Source organism: Tiliqua scincoides, chromosome 1 (assembly GCF_035046505.1).
Source record: "Tiliqua scincoides isolate rTilSci1 chromosome 1, rTilSci1.hap2, whole genome shotgun sequence".
Lineage (NCBI taxonomy): Eukaryota > Metazoa > Chordata > Lepidosauria > Squamata > Scincidae > Tiliqua > Tiliqua scincoides.
In genome coordinates this window covers 69,981,780-70,007,608 of record NC_089821.1, presented here as the reverse complement: position 1 = coordinate 70,007,608, position 25,829 = coordinate 69,981,780, and the positions used below count along the sequence as shown (strand labels likewise).

Here is a 25,829-nt window from a genome sequence, read left to right as displayed (position 1 = left end):
CACCCTGAGAGGGGGTGTGTGACACCACTAGTGACCAAAATCATTAAAATCATGATTTGGAAGAATAATACCGTCATGTTATATATCAATCAATGCGTAATTTCATGCAGAATGTGTTCTATCTTTGTTCTATCAAAAGGTACAGCCAAAATACCAGTGGGGGTGGAGTGATGGTACATCACTACGCCCAGCACCTGGGGTGTTGCCCCGCCCACTGCATGGGGGGGGTGACATGCTGGCATCCTGCACCAGGTGACGCGAACCCTAGTGATGCCACTGTGTGTAGAGGATTGCTCTGCTAATTTTAAAAGCAGTGGTTGTTCTGAACTGGTTTGGGAGCAGGAGGCTTGAGCACAGCCCATTCCCTTGGTTTTGTCCTAAGGCAAAAAACATAAACATGGGAGCCATTTTAAGTGGGGAGTAAAGGGTAACTCCATTCACAGTGGATCCCCCCCCCCGCCACCCAGTGAGTGCTATTAGATTATCTGAAGAGAAGCTATTAGATTAGGAAAGGACAACACAATGAGAGAATCTGATTACAGATGTCCACCTGTCAATCCCTTTCATTGAAATCGCACCCCATCACCTTGCAACTGTAAGTAGACTAGACAGGTTGTCCTAGAGAGGTAGCACCAGTCAGAACTTTTCTTCCAGTTCTCATCAAAACATTTATGTATTTATGTAGATTAAATACGCATATGCCACTTTTCATTAAAAAAATCTAAAGCCAAGAACAAGATAAAAATATCAAGTACATGAAACTTTAAAATTCAATTCAGTAAACACAATAGTAAAATTGTCACCAAAACCATTGGAAAGAGAAAGTTCATAGCTTTCTCCCAGAAGACCAACAGGGAGAGCACCATATAAATCTTTACACAGTTCCTCAACACAGGGACTATGATGGAAAAGGCCCTGTGACCTTTTTCCAAGATAAAAGGTTGACAAGGGGAACAGGGCCTCACCCTCGGATCTAAATGGTAGCAAGGGTAAGTTTCAGATGGGGGCAGAAGAGATTAAAAATTCCACTGAAGCCTAAGTTATTCTGAGCACAGAAACAGGATGACTAATATCAAGTACTCAAAAACTTGCCCCATAATGTAACATTTTCAACTATTTGCCATTTTATTATACCATCAGCATTGTCAATAGGTTCAGACAACATTAAGGAGGGTTCAGAAGTATAAAAAAAGGATTTTATTAATGTGTATATACAAAATTTACAAAGCCAGAAACTGGAGAAATACAAACAGCGTTCAACCATAAACTGCCTTTTCTTTTAGTCTAGAGAAAATCATTACACCTGATTTTAAAAAAGCAAACAAGGGCGAAAATTCAGACCTTTACAAATTGGGTCATATTCTGCCTGGTTTTCAACACAGACAAAGATCTATTTTTAATGGAACTTGGCAAGTAGTGCTTAAAACTAGGTAACAGATGTTAGTTTTTCCACTCCCCAGCAGTGTCTTTGAGCATACAACCACCCAGTGGCAGCCAACAAGATACAATAAAACATTACTCTGCCACTCTGCTAAGCAGTGAACAAAAGGGGAGGCCCCTCTCTCTTTTACCAGTGGATGTTGCACTGCAGCAGACATAGCACTGTGCAGGTGCATAGCTGCTAATTCACCAGCACTGCTCAGGACCTGCATGGGCTGCTGACATCCAGCTGTAGTGGGAGCTTCTGGCATGTTAGGAGACGAATACTTCTCAGCACATGCTCAGCACTGGCAGCCACATATTGCATTCTGTCCCACCTTAGGGCAGCCATACCAGTGAACTATTAGCATGTTACAGCACCAAAAGTATACAGAGAAATTAATCTGTGGTGATATTACAAGTAGAAACTCCCATGAAAAATAGCATGACTGATACAGGTTTTATGACAGACACAAGAGTCAATTCTTTGAGTCAAATGAGCAGTAACAAAGAACAATGCCGCCAAAAAAAAAAAAGGAATGGAAGGAGTTCTAAACTTGGTTTTGTATCTGATGTGAAAATATGCATTCTTCATCTGCCTATTCTGTAACCAATCTGCAAATTGCAATCAGAAAGGGATACCTTGTATAAATATATATCCAAGATAAATGGAAGAATGCTTTTGAGAGTAGCAAAGAGAAGTAGAAATGGTTGATGTATTTCCAACTCCACAGTGCATGAATCAATTCTTGGTACTAGCTCCACCAGTGAACTGGACAAAGCCAGCTTTCTTTGAGCTAGGATTGGAAGTTGCTTAAGATAGGAGTGGTCAAGCCTACCCATTATTCCAAAGGCCTACTTGCCACCAAAAATATTTCCAAGTCCGTGCGATTTCTTTGTCAGGTCATTAAACTGAAATGTGTATCCTCAAAAAGATACAGTCTATCCAAGAGTAAAAGGGTCTGATCTGTACATGTGTGGTTTAGAAAAACAAAACAAAAAACCCCCCCAAGACAAACTCATGTGCTTGAAGTGGCTTTCCTCCTCTTGAGCCGAGCTCGCCAATCTTCAGGCAAAGCTTCAAAATTTGCATTTCTCTCTGCCATACCACTGTAAAAAAGAAAACAGGAAACTCATAAAGACAAGCAGCAAAGAAAGAACTAAGGAAGTAAGGTGGACATATTTTTCAGATCCATAACATGACACACTCCAGTGAACCCATTTTCTTGCATACACTATATACAATTGCAAAACATACTCGTACATACAATGTAGCTGTGTGCAAGCTCTTGGTTTTAGAGGCAGGCTGCCTCCAATTGCCACATGCAGGGAAGGGCACCCAGACGCAGGTTGTGTCTGTTGTCTTGTGTGCTTCCTGGGGCATTTGGTGGGCCACTGTGAGATACAGGAAGCTGGACTAGATAGGCCTTTGACCTGATCCAGCGGGGCTCTTCTTATGCTTTTAATTATTTTTACCATATTTTTTCCCCACCTTTCTCCCCTTAAGAGGACCCAAGGTTGCTTGGGTCAATTACAAATTCACCTTTATAATGTACACTGTAATCATTAAAGATCACTCAACTGTAGTCTAGAGTGGTCAGATTGGTTTTCCAGAAAGAAAACACAAACTGGGTCAGAGCACATTTACCTGTACACAGAATCTCCTCTATCCCGTGATCTCATCCCCCTTCAATCTAGTGATATAATTGCAGCCGTATGAGCGTGAGAACATAAGAGCCCTGCTGGATCAGGCCAAAGGCCCATCTAGTCCAGTTTCCTGTATCTCAAAGTGGCCCAACAGATGCCTCTGGGAGCACACTAGACAACAAAATAACTGTGTCTTGTTGTCACTTCCTTGCACCTGGCCTTCTGAGGTAGCCTGTTTCTAAAACCAGGAGGTTGCACAAACCCCATAACAGCTTGTAACCTGTGATGGACTTTTCTTCTAGAAATCTGTACAATCCCCTTTTAAAGGCATCTAGGTTAGTTAGGAAGGGCCACCAGGGAGTGCTACCAACACCATAAGGCGTCATGACACACACTTTGGAAGCCCATGGGTCCCGTTAGGGAGAAGGGCGGGATAAAAATAAAGTTTTATTATTATTATTATTATTATTATTACTACTCCCCTTTAACTTTATTTTTTTAAATAAGCTATTTTAAATGTATTTGCGCTTGGATTCGTGTTGCTTTGAGATGAAGGAAATACACCTAGCTAAATTCATGCCTAAATCATTTGGACACATTACCAGAGGTGGATTACTGTGAGAGAAGCATTTCAGCTGTCTTTTCTGGGCTGAGAAAAGGGAAGCTAGACAGAGAAGTGACGACAGTTACCAGATACATAGGAATAAGAACTGTGGAAGGAGTAAGGGAAAGAGTGAATTCCAAAGTGCAGTCTTCAAAGAGGAAAAACATGAGAAGGGAAAGGAGTTGGGGGCCCAGATTTATTTTGGCAGGTACAACCAATCCAAAGGCTAAAGATAGAAAAGGTGTCAGTCCAAAGAACAATATTATTTCATTTTGCTGTTCTGAACACCTTACACTTATTTCCCATTTTCCATGATTCCACCAAAGCAGTCATAATGGGCCTATCCAGTTGTTTTGAAAGCAGCAGCTGCAATTAGATTTATGTAAACAATGCACAGGACATGAACACCAGACATTATCTCACTTTGCCACGGATTATTATCAGACGTGTTGACAGGCACATATTTCTGAGCAATACGTACTAACACAAGTTATTGGGGAGGGAGATGCTACCTGGCTATAGCTTGCTGTTGCCTTCATACCTGATTAGCTGCTGCTGCTTCCATTCCTCAATTCGCTTCTGTGACACCACCTCTCGATCTTCATCACTGGAACTGGAGTTTTCCTCTTCATCTAGTTCCCGCTGTATGCTCTGCCACTTTTTTACTAGAGATGGCATCTTTGTCTTGGTCTTTTTTCTCTGTAGCAAGATATTTAGTATGAAACCATGAAGATCAGAGCAAGTTTCATCGTGTACTTTTTCTCAAGACTGAGAACAAAGGTTAAGCACATGAGTTAGAAAAATTATTAGGAATCAAGACTGCCTTGTTCTTACAGGAGAGCAGAAGAAAATACAGATGGGGCCTTGGTATCTGTGGGGAATCTGTTCTCAAACCCTCTGAGGATACCAAAAACCATAGATAATGTCATCCACAGTTTTGGGCCCCTTTAAGCCCTCCGGAGGCAACCAGAGCTGTGCTTCAGTCGCCTCCAGAAGGCTTTCTGAAGCCTGCAGAGGGTGCACGCCAAAAAGTTAAAAAAAATCCAGCAACTTCTAGTTTCTCTCGGGAAACCAAAAGTGACTTTTTTCCCCTTATAAGTCATTCTGAGGCCCAGGGAAGCCCCTGGAGGACTTTCCCCAGGCCTCCGAATGACTTGTATGGGCAAAAAATGCCATTTCTGTTCCCTAGGGAAACTGAAAGTTGCAGGTTTTCTGCCTTTTTGGCCATTCTGAACCCCGCAGAGGCTACGGGTGGATGTGTGGGGTTTCTGCAGGCTTCAGAAAGCCTTCCATAGGCAACCTGAGCACAGCTCCGGTCACCTCTGCAGGGTTTATGTTGGGCCAAGTCTGGCTTAATGAGGGTCCAGGGGCACCCACATTGAGCCAGATCTGGATGAAGAATCCGTGGATATGGAGGCCCCACCTGTACTATACTGCCTCTCAATCTCAAACTGGAACAGATTACATCAAGGGAAAAGAAAAGGCTATTTGAGGATGGACAAGGAACTGCTTTCAAATGACACCAGTTACAATAAGTACCAGGGGAAAGATGGAAACTCAACTATTTGAGACAAGGATAAATCTGACTCCTATTTAGCATAAAAAGCTGTCATGAAATTCTAGTGCCAATATCAAATACTTTGCATCCTGGCCAACAGAACACACTTCCTAGCACAAGAACAAACAGCTTGAGACTGGTATCTCCAAGATGATTAGCACAAGGCCCCAAAGGAGTTGGCTGACTCACAGTAACTTCTTAGGTCTATTTCCCCATTAATTCCATGTGCTCCTTGCCTTTTAGCAGGTTAACTTGGAAAAATATGTCTAAGTTATCCCATTCTACATCCATCGTCACAAGGTGTAACCTGTTCTAAAGCCTAGAGTAGCTAAATATATGCAGCTTGCCCCATTTTGGCTTTTGTTTCAATGAAAGGAGACAAAAATTTAAATACCTACCTTGCTACCTTTCTTGAGTTTTTTTGACTTCTCTGGAGGCAGTGCTTTGGGAACATGTGGAGGTGGTGACAGTGGCGGTGGCGGTGGTGGGGGCAGTTGGTCTGTAGTGCTAGTGGCAGGTGGGGTTCCTCGGGCAGGAACTGGCTGCATTGTGCTGGCAGGAAGTCCAACAGGGACACTACACTCCGAATAGCTCATGAGTGCTGGTTGGGCAGTCACTCCAAGATAACTTTGTTGCAAACTCATCCCTGGAGTCTGAGGGCCTGCACACACATAGACCAGAAAGATGTCAATATTTCCTAATACTGTCCCAGGAAAACTTAGGAACAAGGCAGAATCTGTTTGGAAAACACTCACTTGCACCAATGACTGATTGGCCATAGAGCACTGGACAACTGCCAATGGTTGCAGCTCGTTGCACTAGTCCTGCACTCATTTCAGAAGCTTTTCTCTTTACAGGTTTAGTCAAGAGTGGTGTAGATATGCTGGTCTCAGAATTACTCTGGAAGCAGAGATAGGTCAATTAGTTTGATTCACATGACAGCCACTATCAATCCTTGGACCACCACATAAATCCATTAACAGGCCAGGTATTATCCCTGTGATTTGCTAATCTTATTGACCTCAGCTGTTTGCTACTTGTCATAAATAGCTATGTCACACAGCATCTCACTTTTAATATCACAAACGCTTTCCTGTAATAAGAATATCTAAATTTGGGACAATCTTCCTGCACACAGAACGCTCTTCCCCACAAACTTCAAGCAAAAAGCACAGAGCACCTTCATTAACAAGCATTGCCCACTTTCTCCTAGGTTACCATTCTTTAAAACACATGGGAAATTAGGGTTCCATATCAGGACAAGTTATTCACATGGGAGGCATCTCAAAGCCCCAAAGCATCCCTGATATACTGAATCTGTACACTGGTCTTGATTTTAATCACGGGCTCAGTTGCCATTGGTGATTTGTATGATGGGGGAGTGGTGGCAAAGAGGCTTTTTCATTTTTTTGCCACAATTCTGTGGATGGTGGGAACAGCGTTAGCAGTGCTTTACATACTCATAATATTCTCAGTGCTGGCTCCTGCCAATTGTGATCTTTTTCCCCTCTAGAATGTGCCATGAAACAGATCTGTGTAACACTAAAGGTTTGTTTCCTGATACATTCTAGAGGGGGGAAAATGTAGAGGCTTGTATACTAACACAGCATAAACATTTACAGATAACAGAAAGTTTTACATCTTGTGAACATAGAAATTTCACTTCCTCTATCTGAAATAGCTCTGTAGGCTTTTTCCTCTACAACCTCATAATGCCTTATATATTTCCATTTTATATTGTACATGGGCTATTCAAATCCACTTTCTGATCCACAACTCTAGAATAAAGTAACAACCCTTTTACAAAGGATTTTGTAATACACAAGTGGCTGAAAAATCCTTTTCATTTATCTACTGCTACAGAAGCTTATATCATTGGGAGTTTATAGCATAGGCTGCAAAGACAAGATAGTTTCATCATGCAGAAAGCAAGATTGTAGCAAAAGGAGATTTGCAACTCCAAGTTACATACATAATGCAGAGCTAGCACTAACTTCTTCCAAAATTGCTAGTATCTGCTGTATGTACTCTCTCACCTGACTATTGACAACTGCTGGTCGAATAAGAGGTTTCAGAACAGCATCTTCCTCTGTTCCTGGTGCTGGCGGTTCCTCATCTCCATCATCCTCCATTTCCACTTCCTGTATTTCCCCATCTTCTCCAGGAGGTGGAGGTGGTGGTGGAGGTGGAGACTCTGGAGGGGGTGGTGGCGGAGGTGGCATTTCCAAGGGTAAAGGAGGTTGAAGTACAGGGACAGAGGGTTGAAGAACAGTCCAAAACTGGCTAAGAGGCACAAGAGATGCAGCTGCAGCTTGACTAGAAAGGGGCTCTTTGCAGAGGGAACCTAAAGAAAAACACATGTAACATCTGTGATTATCCCATATTTGTAACAGCTCTGACCACAGCTAGCCTGTGCATGAAGTGACCAATGAAGTTCACATTTGAGTGGCAGGTTGCAGAAAGCAGCAAAAACTCAGGGTGTCTTCCACCCCAAATCTGCCACCACATCCCTCCAGCCCACTGTGGACTGATCCACTGTGATCCAGCCATTATTCTTACATTGTTCCTTCCAAGCATGGTCCCTTTAAAAAACAGGAAGTGTGGGATATGTTGGAAGCACTCCTTGCGTTGTTTAAAGGGACCATGACAAATATTCCCTGAAGTGTTTTGACCTGCCACCATGCCTCCCACAAAAAACCCACACAATGCAAAAGGGACCTTTCCCCATAGGAACAGAATTTCCTGGGAAAAGCAGCCATTTTCCTTCATGCAATTAAGAACACCTCAAAATCAGCATTCCCCCCATTCAAATACTTAACTGAACAACTGTAAAGGAATTGTCACCCCCCTCCACCTCCACATGGTGCAGCATATATACTCTTGAATCACATAACGGGTAGAGTCCACCTTTTTGTTACTAGCCTTCTATATTAACTTAAAATGTTTTCCAACCAGTTAGCAAATCCTTTATTTCCAGTACCTGTAGCGTTATCAGTAGATTCCCCACCAAACTCTGTTTTCTCCTTCAGTGCTTGTTTAGGAAGAGCTTCTGCTTTATTCTCTAGTATTTGCCCCTCCTCTTCCTCCTCCCCATCTGGGAACTCCCATTGGGACTCGCCTGTTTGCTCGTTAACATAGAAATAGCGCCTATGATCCCTAAATCACAAGAAAGAAAGAAAGGTTTTACGCTCTGTCCCCTGCACTGACACAATGTTGTGGTCCTCTCCCGCGACAGCGGAGTGCTCTCACAGGAAGAACCTCTTGCAGTAGGACTGCTGCTCACAAAGGCGACAAACAGCTCTGAGGAAGGATTTGCAAGATGGGCTTACTTCAAACTGTTTGCGCTGCTGGCTCTGTGATCACAACCCTGACCCTCCACTGCAAGAGAGGAGGGTTAGCACAACAGCTTGCTTGTGGCTGGTGTGCAATAAGGGTTCAAGGATGCACTTAGGAAATTGACTTTTTAGGTAGCCTCTGGGTTCATTTCCTTCCAGAATAGCAAAAGAGAAACAGCCCAATTTATCAAAGATGGCTGCTCCCCATGGACTGCTGCAGTCACATTTATGATACGCTTGGTGTCAGACATAGTGAATTGCTACTGAGAGGGAGAGGATCTGGGAGCTGAAAAACAAAAGAGCAAAGATTTCAAATAAACAAAAATAATCAAGAAAGCCAAATATAAGAAGAAATAGTTTGGTCTGACCTGCTGGCAGGAGATAGCAATCTTGTTCTTCGTTGAGATCCTCAGTCAGTGAGCTTTCCATAAGGACACAGACGTTACTTGGGAGCGGAGTTCCTGAGATCCTGCAATGTGCACAGAGCTCTCGCATGCGCGACCCCCCGAGCCCGCCCTCCTTAGCGCATTTACACTCAAGAGTGAACACCAGCTCTGTCCAATCGCGGAATCAAATCCATGTCAACACACTTAATACAGACTTTATATTTCTCCAATTTTTGTGGCTGGCCCAAACTCTGTATGTGCCAGAGGCTCTCTGCCCGCTCAGCACCGCTAAGTGCAGCTGCTCTCAGTCTCCAGATAGATGATGGCACGTCGGCAGTTGGTGATGGTCACATATCATGTCTGAGATGTCAAAGGTGAAAGGTGAAAAGGGGAGAAGAGTGCGTACCTGTCCCAGTGGCAGGACCAGCCTTTAGGGGCGGCGTTTATTTCATACTGTTTTAGCTGTTCAGCTGCATCTTGCAATTTGCGTTTGAGGTAGTTTCCTTGGAGAGCTCCTTCCCGCCAATCAGCAATACGGGTCTATGGCAAGCAGGAAAAGAAGCAAGAAGAAGAATGTTACATTTATAGACTACAGATCTTGTGCATGACTTGTTGCAGCTATGGCAAAGATTACTTATAGGAAAGTAGTGGGAGCTGCCTCCTAGTCTAGTCTCAAGTCAAGTCTTTCTTCAAAGGAACCTGCATCTCAGTGTCTAGAACACTGGATAGCAACAAGCAGAAAAAAAGTAGAAAACGATAGGCCCCCCATGCATGCCACATTCCAATGGACTCTAAAGTTTCAGTCAATCACCTTCACTACAAGAAAACAGCACTAACACCACAGAACATAATCAGGGAGTTTAAGAGACCTTATTGGTGTATGTATATAGTACTCTCTATATAGTACTCAACAGGCAAATGGGAGGGGAGACAGAAAACAAGTCTGCTGTTCATGTCATTGTATTTAAATTGCTAGATCAACATTTTTATCCCATAGCAGTGCTGCCAGTTGCTTGGCTCCCTATATTTCATAATTTTCAAATAAAAGGTAAACTTTAGGTACCTCAGTCTGCAACAGTAGCATGTGGAAGTTAGAGATGGATTGTCTACTGATGCCCAAGAACTCCAGCTTGCTTATCAACATGTTGGCCAGCTCTCCAATCTGAAACTGCCAGAAGTAAGGCAAGCAAGAGGTCAAGAATTTCTTGTCAGTCACAATGCACAAAGGCTATTGACAAACTGTCTCCAAACTGTACAGACGTCCATTTTAATAAGAGCTGCAATTTGAGCAGTAACTGGCAAAATTTTGTGGCTACTGAAGATAGTAACCAGTTCAATTCTAGGCAAGTGCAGAAAGTATGCTTCCCCTAGGCATAAACAGCCATTCTGCTGGCATACTTGATCATTCTGCCAAGACACATCACCAATCTTCTCTACTTTTTAATGTATATGTATGATCCAGCCATTTAACATTTACTTTCACAGAAGAAAGAGATCATCCTATTTGCCAATAAAAACATTTTCTCAAGAAACAAAGTCGGGGTAATAGGTCTGAGAAACACCCAAAGGCACATAACTTACACCATTTTCAACATGAAGCTTAAGATAATATTGTTGAACATATGGAAAAGTAGCGTCAAAACATAAGGCAGAAATTCAACTTAAGGAGACACTGACATATACTATAAGGTGCCAATGTGAAAAATACTAGAGAATCTTTGAACCTAGAAAGCTTTCAAAAGTACTCTGAAGGATTAGCTTCAAAGTTCTGATCTTCCCCAGGCGAGATATAGACAGATCTAAAGGCCAATTTACATTACTAGGAGGAAGGTATTTTTCAAACCCAGTCAACAATTTTCTTGCCAATTTGGCCTGAATAAGTGCACAGCAACCAGCTCTGTGCATATGGAATGCCAAGGTACCAGACAGCCCATGATCAATTATGCCAAATCTCTTTCTGGCACCCACAATCACATAAATTGTCACGGTATGCAAATTTCAGTTGGTTGACAAAGAAAAAGCCAATTAAGCAGGAAGACACACTCGCATACAAATCTAGCCATGTGAATTTGCCTCAGTACTACCTTAACAAGGGCTGCAAGAAAACCTGAAGCCTGTTTCAGCGCACATACCTTTAAATCTTGCTCCTCATCTTCCACCTTGAACGCCCCTTGCATTTTCACTTTGTCTTGCAATTCCTCAGCGTCCAGCTCAGTGTCTGAATTCTCTTCAGCCACTTCTGGTTCTTCCTTCACAACTAAACAGAAAGAAAGCAAAAAGTAGCTTAGTTTTTGGTAATTCCTTCACAGGAACCCTTTATTAATGTAGGTAGGATACAGACATATTGAGGGAGAGGTAAAGAAGAGATCCTGTCCTCCTTAATCCAATTTTTGTGTGTATAGCTAGACGCCTTTAAAAGGGGATTGGACAAGTTTCTGGAGGAAAAATCCATTATGGGGTACAAGCCATGATGTGTATGCGCAACCTCCTGATTTTAGAAATGGGTTATGTCAGAATGCCAGATGCAAGGGAGGGCACCAGGATGAGGTCTCTTGTTATCTGGTGTGCTCCCTGGGGCATTTGGTGGGCCGCTGTGAGATACAGGAAGCTGGACTAGATGGGCCTATGGCCTGATCCAGTGGGGCTGTTCTTATGTTCTTAGTTTTGTTTTAAAAGGTAAAAAAGACAGAAGAGGTCTCATCTGATACAACACTGAAATTATTCTGCAGAAGAAGCAGTTTGAGAACAAGGATCAGTACCTCACTTTCTCAAAGAGATAAATTTACTACAAAATCTGTGACTTACCTGTTTCCGCAGGTTCAGGACTCTCCTGCCCAGTTTTGCTAGATCCTCGGCTGGTGGATTCTGGGCTGGCAACCCCAAATAGTTTCCATTTTCCTTGCTTTGGTAGCAACCGCCGATTTAGATCTGTCTGACTCCCTTCAGAAAGTGGACTGGAGCCCGAAATACTTCCATCACCTTCTTCTAAAGCTCGCAGTTCTGCCTACAAAAAAAGTGCCAGAGAAACAAACTTCTCTATTTCTCCTCTTACTTCTGTACCTCTGCCCTCAACCATGCTCATCGCTATGGATAAAACAGCTTCCCTCTATTCATCAAGCTACTTTCTTCTCCTTTTTTTCAAGCTCTCTCAAGACCCACTTTTAAAACCAAATTCTTTCCTAAATTATCTAACCTCACCTCTAGCTCCACTCCCCTCGTCTCTGGAAGCTGTTCTGAGCCAAGCAGAGGCCACACCATTTGCCTGCAGCCTTGCCAGGCTCAGAATGACTGCACAAAGATAAAAAAAGTCACTTCCATTTTTTCTGGCAAAACCAAAAGTGACGTTTTTATGCCTTTAAAAGGCACAAGGGCCAGGGAAGCAGATAAGTGAAACCACAGATATGGAATCTGCGGATATGGGGACCCTCCCTGTACAGGGAGGGGGAACAATAGTCATGGATTCAAAAGTCATAGTGGGTTTCAGAAAGTAGATATCTCCCAAATATCTCTAGACCAACCCACTAGAAAGGGAAAGGTTGGGAGGGCTGCTAACTGTTAGGGTTTGCACCCATTTTCCCGCATCCTCGCTTCCCATGTAGTCACACCACAACATTCTTTTGATAGATCTTATAGAATCATATCAGTATCATGCCAGTGGATGCATCAACTTGAAAAAGAACAATCCTTATGTGGGGATTTCATGTAAAACCATTCTGTTATCAAATCTGCTGATCTACTTCAGGTAATCTCTTGGCCAGAGATTTGTTTCCCAAAGAAAGCTCATATCTTGTCATATGTTTAGAAAGGGCTAGCAATTCTTTTCTCAACAAATCAATCCTGTACACCTCTCTGGGCCTGAATGCCCCAAAAGAGATTATAACAGAAAGAACTATAATGTTAAAGAAGGTTTCTGCTTCTTTCTGGTTTGGCAGAAAGGCAGGCAGTAGATATCACCTCTCAGCTATTCCTCTACTACAGGTTTCACAGCACCTCTTTTCTTCTTCTCCTTTAGTTCCACCCCACACCTTCAAAGCAATGGAATCAACTCACCTTCTTCCTCTCCAAGACCATCTCCAGTTCAAGAGTATCCTGTTCCTCTTCCTCCTCTGCACTTTCCCCTGATTGCACCACACTACACAAGTCCTCCTGAGAAGGGTCTTCCCCAGTATCTCTGTCACCTTCCAGCTGAAGCTCAGAAACAGTTGCTACTTGCTCTGTTGCTACATCTTCTTCCACTGATGGCTCCACCTCCTCCTTACAGATAACCTTCCTCCTCCAGCGCTCCTCTTCCTCCTTCACCACTTCAGGAAGCAAAGGTGCCAGCAGTGATGCAGCCACTCCCTTTTTTTCCTCCTCACTACTTGAAAGGGCCTGGATACCTTCATTTACTTCCTGTTAAGCCAATGAGATTTTGCACCAAATTGTTAACTTCCCAGAGCCAGTCACAAGGAATATTCAGAGACATATTACTGTGATAAGGATTGCCAGAATGAACAGGGCTAATGAGAGAGACAAGGTCTCATCAGGAGAATAATGATTCTTCTAGCTGAAGACCCAATCTTTGACCCACACTATTTCAGAGTGTTGGAGTAAAGTTTCCCACTTCTTCCTCGTTTCATTGGCTAGTTGCTTCTTTTCCATTCCTAGTCCAATTCTGCACCTAACAGAGCTCTGAAGTTGCAATCTATATTTGCAGATCCCTGCCTTCCAAAACTGCTGATGTTGCTGCTACCGCCACTGCCATCACCACCACAACAGTGTTATTAAAGGGGATGACTCAAGTAACCAATTCTTGTGACAATATCAAATGCAAAATGGTTCTTACAAACTGGGTACTCCTAGTTAGGCATCAAAAGCAAAGGAACACAGGATCTGCATGTGCAATTCTACTGGAAAATGTATGCCAAATTAGTTTAGTGAGGTAAGACTTTGAATCCCCAAGAAATTAAATGCTGATGATAAATTGAGCAGAATATTTTTTTTAAAAATCCAGCAGGACAGTTTAATTGTATCTTAAAGTTTAAGTTTAGCAAATACTGATGCTGCTACTTTTCCTCTCTATTATTGTGCAGGCTATATATAGGTCTGTAGATATTCTGGTTCCATGGATCCTGGGAACCTTGAAGTGCTGGGAATCGAACCTGAGTCCTTATATATACAGGTCCAGCCTATTTATACACGGATTTTTTATACACGGATCTGACTCAACACAAATGGCCACTGCAAATGAGAAGGAATGTGCTGATCCTTGGAGAAGGGGAAAAATGCATCCCTTTAAAATCAGTTTAAAAAACTGAACAGTCCTTTAACAATAGCCTCCTTAATGAGAGAGAGAGAGAGAGAGAGAGAGGGCAGCTGGCTGACAATCCATCAATCCTTCTCTCTCCAGGCGACCCTCTCCCTTCCCCCTGAGCACATGAAAGAAAGGTGATCACTTTGCATTGGTGAAGGGAGGGACTGAGTGAAGCGTCTTTGTAAGCTCTTGGAGGAGGACTGATTGATGGATTGTCTTCTTAATGACTCTTATCTTACATCACAAAGGTCAGCAAGACTGTTTTTAAATCACCGGAGCAAAGAAACTTTGTTTTTTAAATTGATTTGCTATAGTGCGTTTTTTGCCATCCATGTGAGTGCTTGGAAAGGAACCCATGCAAATAATGAGGCTCAACCTGTACACAATGCATGTACTCTTATCAACTGAGTTATGGAATCATCCCATACTAGGGTAACTCTTCTAAACTGGCCAGATTCAACAGGACTGACCTGTCTATCACTGATACATAAAACCTTGACAGTATGATCTACCCTGCAAAGTTCTTGCTTTGGAGTGTTTGCAGATCATTCTCAATACTTTAACATCTGAAAAATCAGACATTGATACAGTGTAAAAAAAGAGAAGAGTAAGTGTTTTTTTATTGAAGAGAAGCAATATGTGCTTTAAGCCAGTCAGGTGGATACTAACCTTCTTCAGCTCACGCTTCAGAAGGGCTGTCCAACGTCCAGCACTGGCAGTAGCAGCATCATCTTTTCCCTGGGAGCTTACATCTGCAACCACTGGATACTTTTCATCAGCCTCCGTTATAGTGCTAACAGAACAGAATAAAACACTTAGTAATGAATTCTCAAGGACCTCCAATACAGTCTGCATCTTAGCACTATTCTTACCTGTGCTGGTAATGTTGGATACCCTGCACTTGTGTTGCAAGATACTGGGGTAGCTCCCAAGTGACCTGGTTACTCTGAGTGTTCCAGTAATAGTAGCAGCCTGTGTTCTCATCCCAAACTTCCTGCCAATCTCCCATTTCAACTCCCACTGCAAGAAAAAAGCAAGACTAAAATGAGCATGACCTGCTACTTGGGTTACAGGAACATGAATACAAGTCATATTACTCAAGAGCATATTAATATAAATATAATATTAAGAGTATAAATTATAATATAATATTTATTTAATTTATTTATTTTTAGAATTTATATCCCACCTTTCTGTTCCAGTAAAGGGCACTCAAGGCCACTTACAAAAGAAATCACATAAAAACATAAAATATATAAATATGTATAAAAATAGAACATTTTAAAAAATAATAAAACACAATAAAACTTGGAATCCAAAATTAAAATAAATAAATAATCCACTCAGGGTCCAATCCTATCCAATTTTCCAGTGCTGGTGCTGTTGTGCCAATGGGATATGCACTGTTTCCTGTGAAGGGGAGGCAATCTCAGAGGATTTTGGAGGTGGGCTGTGTCACAATGCCAGATGCAAGAGAGGGCACCAGGATGAAGTCTCTTGTTATCTGGTGTGCTCCCTGGGGCATTTGGTGGGCCGCTGTGAGATACAGGAAGCTGGACTAGAAGGGCCTATGGCCTGATCCAGTGGGGCTGTTCTTATCCTCAAGGTATGGGAAGATTTGTCCCCTGGCTTCTGGGCTGCATTGAGGTTGCACCAGTGCTGGAAAGTTGGATAGGATTGGGCCCTCACTCTATTAATGGTGGCTGTACTCCCACCCCCCAATTCCCTCGAGATGTCAAACACATTACCCTTCGGCCGGGGTGACCCATAAACCACACAACTTTGACCACACACTCCACTCCGCATTCAGTCACTCTCACTTCACTATTAAATTATTACTACATACAACACCCCCTCTCACTAAACTCTCTCGCCCCTGTCCCCCTCTCACGGAGTCAGAGGTCCCCACCTTCTCTCCTGTCCCCCTCTCACAGAGCCAGAGGTTTCCACCTTCTAATAATATAAATTATTTGTCTCCTTTTGCCACTAAAGACTGATAAACTGTATCCTTCCCAACACATTCAAGTTCTTACCCCATTTGATATTCACCAGCAGATATAATAAATTTTGCATGGCATAAACTTGGGAAGACTCACCAACTAGTGAATCAGCTTTCATTTTTAAACTCCACAAAACAATTTTTTCCCAACAAGAGGAGAATTGATGGATTATCTACCCTTGCAATCCCCCAGCCTGTGTTTAAAAAAGAACCATGTAGCAACAATAAGCTACTATACAAAGTGCTCACCTCCTGCCAGGGAGCACTGGGTGTCATACTGCCACTCTGCTACCTGATCTGTTCCATTTGCAGTAGCCAAAACCTGATTGATGGCAGATTCCTTTGGCTCTGGGCGTGGAGGAGTTGGAGGTGGAGCAGTGGCAGGAACAGTCGCCTCCGCAGGCTGAGAAGGAGCTGTAATTGCATCTATTTCCTTCAAAAATAGGAATAAAGTTATTTGACAGAAATAACAACAGCAATAAAACAGGAAGATAAATTGCTTAGCTACCAAAAAGATCTGAACTCCTCTAGCATAACTCAGCACCACATCTTACCCATTCTTTATCTGTCTTGGATAACTGAAGCAAAATATATTTTACTCCATTTTGGGGGGGGGTGCTAATCACTGCAGCAAAATAGAATTCCTACTCACTGCTAGGAAGTTTGCGAGGGTGCTATCAATATCTGTCGAATTATTGCCATTTGCATCGGCAGACTGCACTGGTTTCTCAGACATCTCACTGTCTTCTTCATCACTGTCTGCATAAGCACCAAGCAAACACAAGCCACCTAGGAAAAAAATCAATATGATAATATCTGCCCCTCACAGCAGCTCTGCATTATCATAATCAAGATTAGTATTTCTGATACTGGAATATTTTATAAAATCCTTTTACTCTGAACCAAGCACATCATATAATATTCACATTTACATCACTTATGTATGAAATGCTTCAAAAGTGACTCCAGAGTACCTGGCACTGGGAGAAAACGTTTTTTTAGCACCCTAAAAACATACTGCAGTCCTCAGCTCACATGCAGCCTAAAAGGCATTATTCTCTCCAATTACACAGACCTACAAAATTGAGTGTCAGAAAAGTTTTTCCCAAACTTTATGGTGGTTTGATATGAATTTGGGGTGCCGATTCCAAAAATGGCATCTGTTTTGCCCTATCACATCTAGTTTTGGAGATATAGTATAGCCTCATTAGTGAATGGTTCAAGCAGCTTCCTCATGAGGAAGCCATGGTGTAAACTTCCTCATGAGGAAGCTCCTTGAACCATTCACTAAAGAGGCTATGCCGTGTCTCCAAAACTAGACGTGATAGGGCAAAATGGATGCCATTTTTGGAATCAGAACCCCAAATATACCCAGGAATTGGTGTAATGTTTAAGGAAGCAAAATGTGTGTTGGCCTGTGTTATTCACAAAGGATGAAGAAAATAGCTTGTAAAAGTACAGGCTCACTAGCAGAGACAGAGTCTGGAGACAAATTGTAGAGTTCCATTTGATATTAGAGGTTCACTATGCTTGCCAGAACAGTGAAGTGATATTCTAAGAAAAAAATTTGCTAACAAGCAATCCTTAAGGTAACCATCATACAAACACAGTTCTTCACCTTCATATTGCTTCTTTGCGATATGCTGCCTACACAACTGCAGATTTGAATATAATAAGGGAAATTGGGAATGATCATACCAGTTGGTTTGACAGATACAGGCCTAACAGGCATGCTGGCTTGGGGTGGATTTGGGACTGTCCTTGAAGACTCTTCAGTCACCTCATATTCATCTGAAAAAATCAAATGCAAACAAATACTTCAGAAAAATAAAGCAAAATTCTAGTATTAGATTGTACTAGATTATAGACAAGCTAGTAAGGCACAAGAGGTATCTGTATAAGGAACAACTACCAGTGTTGTAACCAAAGAAAATCTGTAATAACTCAGATTGCAATCCTACTCACACTCTCCAAGGAGTAATTTATTTATCTTTCTTTCTTTCTTTCTCTCTTTCTTTCTTTCTTACTTACTTACTTACTACATTTCTGCCCCGCTTTATCTCCCCAAAGGGCATTCAAAGAGGCTACAATGGAGCTTACTTCTCAGTAGACATGCCTATGACTGCACTGGATGTCCCAATGAAATAAGACAAGTTAGCTGTGAGCAAAGCAAGTCCAACTAATTTCAATGGAACACCATAATGACTAACTTTCTTTGGATACAACCTAACCTATTATTTTCAAGAACAGAAAGGCAGCAGTATCATTTTCGGTAGCTGGGATTGCAAAACGTAATTATAACCCACTTTACTGTACAGGAGCGAAGTCCTGTAGTTTATATTTCAGTTAAATTACAATACACTAATCTAAAGTGACAGCACAAACATCTATACCTCAGAATGAAAATGGGCTTCAGCAAGATCACTTGCATATTATTTTGATAGCTCTTCTGAAGGTACATACAAAACAGTCTCCTGTATAATATTCACAGTCTAGGGTGGTGATTTCCAACCACTGTGCCAAAGTACACTGGTGTGCCACGAATGGGCCATGGGTGTGCTGCAGGAGTTTGGGGGAGGGTTAATTATTAGTAGGGCCATTAAGGGAAATGAGTCCCCTGCTGACACTTGTCAAAAAACCGATGGTGTGCCTTGACCATTTTAGCACTGTCTCAGAGATGAAAAAGTTTGAAAAATCACTGGTCTAGGACAACATTTCTCAATGTTTGTCCCCTGCTGTACCACTCTGCATGGTCCACCTATTGGAAGTACCATAGAAAGTAACTGGAAATGATATCACCAGATATTTCTGGATTGAGATGCAACATGACACACACCAGTAAGAGGCTAAGGGTGGATGGGAGCACTTTTTCTAGTATGCGAAAAGCACACACTGGAACTTGTCCACCGAATCTCCTACTGCTGCTTGTCATGTTGCATTGTTGGTTTTGCTGACAGGCAGTGAAGTTCTTGAGGTCCCACATGTACTACCAGACACCACCTTGAGTACCACTGGTTGAGAAATGCTTGTCTAGGAGAAAATCTCATACAAGGATATCTGATATATTGTATAATTTATGTACCCCACCCGACAACAGTTCCAACAAAAGAACTCATAGGGTAGGTGAACAGAGGGACTCACTCCTCCTTCTACACCACTCTCTCACTTAGTACAAATTACCAACACCAATGATATGGTAACATCTTAAAGATTAAACCCATTTATTTCAGCATAAATTTTTGTGGACTATTATTCAGAAATAAACGGATTTGTCTATAAGGTGCTACAGGATTCTGTTTCTGTTGTTTTTGCAGCAACGGTCTAACACTGCTATCCCTTTGGAAGGCTAGTAAACAAGATATTGGAGGAGAGTAACAGATAACTTACAACAAACAAAAATTTTGGAAGGGAAGGTCCATCTTTTTATTTCTGCAACAGTAGAATACTTGGGGGGGGGCCTCAAAAATAAAACATTAATTTGCAGCTCTATCAATTTACTCACCTTGATTATCAAAAAGATTTCAAAGCTTGAATTCATCTATGACTTAAACCAAACAGTGTCTGCTATTCTAGTGATTGTTGAACTCAATTTCTATCAAAGTAAAAAGCATCAAGTATTTTAATTGGATAAATATGTGCATAATCTACAGTCCTAGACTGCCTCCTTCACAAGGATAGTCAATCAACTGAACATTTAAATACCACACATACTTCAAAAGCATCGTTCAAGGCAAAAGAGCAAATACTTACAGCAAAATAACACACAGCCCATAACAACTGCATTTAGGGCAAAGCCCCTATACTAATTTATTATCAATTTTGCAGACAGACACAGGCTGTTAAAAACAGCAAAACTTACTGTACTGTAGAAAGGTTGTACATGACCTTGGAAGAAAATGAAGGCAGTAGAGTATATTTGACAGAAGCATCTTAAACTGTTCTGAAACTTCCAAGGAGTTTTCCAGAAGATCAATTTACAATGATCTACAATTCTATGAGCAACTGTACTGTAGTCTTTTATTGCACATGATCCAAACACCCTTTACTCACGTCCCTGCATTCACACTGCAATATTCTGTAGCTGGGAAAAATACAGTTCTTGCCTCAGCTGCAGAATCAATTACTATTTTGAGTGTGATGTAGAAATGCAGTTGCATAAATGTTACAGACACCTACCTGGCAGTGCCTATAATATCCCCACACAAATTATGTTCTGTTAACATTTGGAAGTGACTGCAGACTTCCTCAGATGTGCTACCACAGCACTAAATAACTCATTTAATTAAAGAGAGAGAGAACAGCTTCCTCCATTCCCTGCACTCCCTCACGAATTAAGGAAATTTCACTTAATTTGTATACATTTCCTTGCTGATACGCACCTTCTTCATTGTGCAATATAAGCACTGGAGTACTCATCCATCTCTTAAAAAAAATGCCAGAAGAATAGCATTTAACTGGGGGAACAATATGGCACTAAAATCATCACATATTGATAAGTTGTGCTTATCATCTGGAAAATGTTAAACATTTCTATGTATGTGGAAGAAGATAATGACATCAATTCCTCATAGCACTGCCTGCATAGCATCTACTCCCTGGGGAACTGGTCTTCTGGCAACAGAACCTGCCATTTGTGTGCTTGGTGCTTATTTCCATGTACATGATGCTTTACAAAGAAGCAACCAGAAAAAAAACCTAAAATTTGAACAATAGGGTGCACAGCCATACAGCTTCCTGATGGAAACCTTGGTAAAAAAATTTTCCTAACATAAAAGCAGCAGATCCAACAACATACACACAAATGTTTCTGGAAATAGCAGTGAAACCCATTTTAGGTGGCATGATTTGAAGTTACATGATATATAGTAATTTTTTCTAAAAATAAACAGGTCTGGATCTGGTTGGTACCTGATGGGAAACTGCCTGGGAACTGGGCAGAATATGTGTAATACACAAAATCTGATGGAAAACATCCAAGAATGACATGTGGCACACGGTACAAATTTAGACTATACTGGGCTGACACCAAGACCGTGGAAGAATAATTTGCAACCAAAATTTTCCACTGTATAACTCCTTCCTATGAGAGAGAAAGTATGCTGTGGTACACTGGTGTGCCATGAATGATCCTTTAAAAGGGAAACGTGCCTTTAAAAGAAGACTGGACAAATTTCTGGAAGAAAAGTCCATCATGGGTTACAAGTCATTATGTACATGTACATGTATGATGTATATGTATACTCCTAATTTTAGAAGTAGGCTACCTCAGGCCAGGTGCAAAGGAGGGCACCAGAATGCAGGTCTCTAGTTGTCTTGTGTGCTCCCTGAGGCATCTAGTGGGCGACTGTGAGACACAGGAAGCTGGACTAGATGGGCCTCTGGCCTGATCCAGCGGGGCTCTTCTTATGTTCTTATGATCCTCAAATCATTTATTAGTAGGGTCATGGGGGATATGAGCTCCCCAGCTGCAGCTGGGTGTGCCTTGTCAACTGCCAAAAAACTGATGGTGCATCTGGACAATTTCAGCACCTTGTCAGTGTGCTTTAAGATGAAAAAGATAGAAAAATTGGTGCACTAAACTGATTCAAAATCAAGACAATACACCTTGGATCTCCAATTCAGCATACTCACCCCACAAGCCCAAGAACAGACTGGGTAGGGAGGGAACGCCACAGATACCACCCACATTTTTTTCTATGTTTTTCATACAGCAATTACAGTAAGGCAGCCATTTTCAACCACTGTGCCATTGCACACTGGTGTGCCACGGGAGTTTGAGGGAGGATCATTTGTAAGTAGGACCACTGGGGGATGTGAGCCCCTGCTGTCAGTGCAGTGTACCTTGTCAATTGTCAAAAAACAGATGGTGTGCTTTGACAATTTTAGTGCCTTGTCTGAGTGCCATGCGATGAAAAAGGTTGAAAATTGCTGCATTTGGGAGCAGAAGTGCCAAGATTTAGGGAGCGTAATAACTTTTCAAACAAAACCACAACGTGGGCTTCACTAAGTAAACACAACAGACTATATAAACATAGAAAAGAAGGCTATATACATATATATTGCGGTACCTATATACACCAAGGTACATGACTTGCTGCAAGCCTTCCAGGAGTCTCTGTTACTTGGAGTAACTTTGTCCTTATTCACACACACAGTGTTACTCAAATTGTAGGTCAGGACCCACTAGGTGGGCTGAGAGCCAATTTTAGGTGGGTCCCCATTCATATTTTATTTTTAATATATTAGACTTGATGCTCCCATGGTATGTGACTGCATTTGGGGGTAATGTTACAGACCTGTACTTTTAACAAGCCACTATGTATATTCTTTTAACAATGATAGTAGATGGGACTCACTCCTGGGTAACTGTGGCTAGGATTGTTAAAAATGTTCCTGCTTGATGACATTACTTCCTGTGGAACCTGACAGATTCTCATTCTAAAAAGTGGGTCCTGGTGCTAAATGTGTGAGAACCACTGAGTTGTGTGTGCATAATAAAATCGATACGTACATTATGTATATGTGTGAGTGAGTGTGTGTGTGTGTGTGTGTGTGTGTGTGTGTGTATTAACGTACTGCCTCCACCATTCAGAGTGTGATACCATAGTCTTCTGAGACTGAAGGATGCCACCAACTATGGTATCACACTCTGAATGGTGGTTCTGGAACAGTGTCTAGTGTGGTTGAAAAGGCCGATTTGGGAGTGACAATCCCTTCCACACTGGGAACAAGTACAGTGTGTTCCTGGTGTGTCTCCCTGGCTGTGGGCCTTCCTTCTTTGCCTCTGTCTGTTGGCAAAGTGTCTCTCCAAACTGGGAGAGGCCATGCTGCATAGCCTGCCTCCAATCGGGCGCTCAGAGGCCAGGGTTTCCCACCTGTTGAGGTCCAATCCTAAGGCCTTCAGATCCCTCTTGCAGATGTCCTGTGGTCTGCCTGTAGGGTGCTTTCCCCATTAATATATATAAATAAATCTAAGGGCAAAGCGATGGGAGGGAACAGAGTGTTGGTCTCAGCTTGAAACCCCAAATAGCAGAGACCCTGGAAGGCTTTCAGTGGGTCGTGCACCTCCAGCCTCACAGTCCAATCCTACCCACACTTTCCTGGGAGTAAGCCCCATTGACTCTAATATGACCTGCTTCTGAGTAGACATGCCTAGGATCGGGCTGTCAGTTCACCGTCTGTATAATGGGAACAGCCTGAACCGGGGAGGACGACCCAGATAAGCAGGGCCGCCGCCTCGGCTGCTGGGACCGCTTCGGAACGAGACGGACGCCCCACCGAGCGCCATCCTTCCCACGGAGGATGCTCGGGCGAGGAGCGCGGCCTCCGGAGACAGCGGCCAGGCCCCACAGCGCTGCTCGGCGCCCAGCGGCAGCTGCTACGGCTGACAGGCGGGGCAGCGCGCCCGCCTGACGAAGCGCCTAGGCCGCAAGGCCTGGCCCGGCCCGCGCCTCACCTGCTTCAGACGCCGAGTCCCCTTCCCCCGGCGCCGCTTCCTCCCGGCCCCCGCGAGGCCCCGGCGGGGACAGCTGGAGGATGGGCCGCCGACCCGCCGGCGCCGGCCGCGACTTCTTCCCCATCCAGGCCGCGCCTCGCCGCGCCTCTCCTCCAAAGGGCGAGCCACAGCGGGGGGAAGCCAAGCGAGTGGCGCCGGGCCTGCCAAGCGGAGGGCGGAGCGAGGGCGCAGGGAGAGCCGGGAGGAGGCGGGCGGGGCCTTCGTCTTGGCGGCCTCGCTCCTTGTCACGGTTCCCTTCGGGCTCCTAAGAACAGGAGACCCGCTGAGCAGCGCAAAGGCCCGCCTAGTCCTGCCTGGTCTGTGGAACTCCCTGCCACAGGGTGTGGTGATGGCTCTGGCCTGGGTGCCTCTCAGGGGGGGCTGGACAGGTTTCTGGAGAAAAGTCCATCGCAGGTGTCAAGGCCGGATGGGCAGTGCCACCTCCTGGCTCTGGAAGGAGGCTGTCTCAGAGGGCCAGGCAAGGAAGGCAGCAGGAGACAGGGCTTTTGGGCCTTGGTGCTCCCGGGGGCATCGGGTGGCCACTGGGGGACACAGGAGGCTGGTCCAGAGGGGCCTTTGGCCTGATGCAGCAGGGCTCTTATGTTCTTAGAGTCTAACAGACATATTTTTTTAATACTTAGATAAGATGGTAGGGGATTTGTAGTGAATTAGGATATGCTCCATACTTGCATGATATTCATAGGTATGTTATGTAGGTAGATATGTTGGTGTCTTTGTATTTTGTTCCTTTGTAATTCTTTTTACTGATTTATAAATCAGTGGTTCTCAAACTTTTAGCACCAGGACCCACTTTTTAGAATCAGGACCCACCAGAAGTGACATCGTCAAGCTGGAAAACTTTTAGCAATCCTAGGCTGCAATCCTACCCACACTTACCCAGGAGTAAGTCCCATTGACTACCCTTGTTCAAAGCATATACATAGTAGCCTGTTCAAAGTACAGATCTGCAACATTTCCCCAATTGCAGTCACATACCATGGTAGCATCAAGTCATATTAAAAATAGAATATTGAAATGGGGGACCCACCTGAAATTGGCTCATGACCCACTGAGGGCCCAATCCTAACCAACTTTTCAGCACCTGTGCAATCGCAATGCAGCCCAGAGATAAGGGAACAAATGTTCCCATAAAATAAGGACACCACTGTGACTGCCTGCCCACCACAGGATGCAGTGCACATCCCATTGGCACAGCTGCACCAGCACTGGAAAATTGGACAGGATTGGGCCCTTAGTGGGTTCTGATCCACAGTTTGAGAAACTGTTATAAATTTTAAAAATAATTCCGTCAACAAAGGGCTCATGATCTAAAAAAAAATGCATATGGGACATCAGCAATGATACTGGAAGGCACCATGCTGGAGTGAAGACAGTTTATGTAAGCAGTTTGGTAATTTTATGAACAAAATATAAGTCATGACTAAATAAGTGGTAGTCTTCAACAGATGAAAGGCTCACCAGAGGCAAACAAGTAGCAAGAGTAGTTCTCCACTTGATTTTCCTGAACAGCCATCTACTGCCAGTATAAAAATGGTCCTATTTCCAAAGGTGGTTGCATCTAGAGCAGAACATTCAACATATTTTAAAAGAGTGGGCAGCTTCATGACATTTGTAATCTCAATACCAAGGGACCACTTTAAAGTACACTAAATTATGAACATCTCAAAGACACAAAAAATTTCCAAACCTTTAATTCTTGCACTCAGAGCTGCCGGATTTCTTTTCTGCAAATGCACTAAAAAAGCCATAGGGATTAATTAAACGATGTGTGTTTTTTCCTTCCTTTACCAAAACACAATGTAAAAACAGCCAGCTAACTGATACTGGAATTCATCTCTCACAATTTCACCAATGTAGAAATTGTTAAAGGATACCATTTTGCTAATACATATAGAAAGAAATGGGACCTGCAACAAACTGTTGCTATTCCAATCCTAATACCCAGTTTACTCAACCAGATCAATTCCTTCTTCCTGCCCTTTGGACCACAAGGTTCTGCTGTCTTTTTTCTCCAAATACACCCATCACAATTTCATGGTTCCTCAGGGTTAAATGAGCATGTTTGGTTCCCC

General features: G+C 43.0%; 1 protein-coding gene across 2 annotated transcripts; it reads right to left on the bottom strand.

The window, feature by feature from the left end:
- Positions 1-1,124: 1,124 nt before the first annotated feature.
- Positions 1,125-23,902, bottom strand: FNBP4 (formin binding protein 4). 2 transcript variants are annotated; one of them, XM_066611537.1, is made up of 17 exons: positions 23,698-23,902; positions 17,940-18,032; positions 16,894-17,030; positions 16,491-16,674; positions 15,115-15,262; positions 14,912-15,035; positions 13,000-13,341; positions 11,755-11,953; positions 11,082-11,206; positions 10,013-10,117; positions 9,356-9,489; positions 8,209-8,384; positions 7,265-7,572; positions 5,984-6,128; positions 5,627-5,889; positions 4,212-4,369; positions 1,125-2,529 (listed from the first exon to the last, which is right to left on the bottom strand). In XM_066611537.1, exons 1-17 carry the CDS (start codon positions 23,819-23,821, stop codon positions 2,439-2,441), a joined length of 2,856 nt encoding a protein of 951 aa, XP_066467634.1. In that variant the 5' UTR covers positions 23,822-23,902; the 3' UTR covers positions 1,125-2,438. The 2 variants fall into 2 exon arrangements, with proteins under 2 accessions (XP_066467634.1, XP_066467635.1); XM_066611538.1 differs by lacking the exon at positions 10,013-10,117.
- Positions 23,903-25,829: the final 1,927 nt, after the last annotated feature.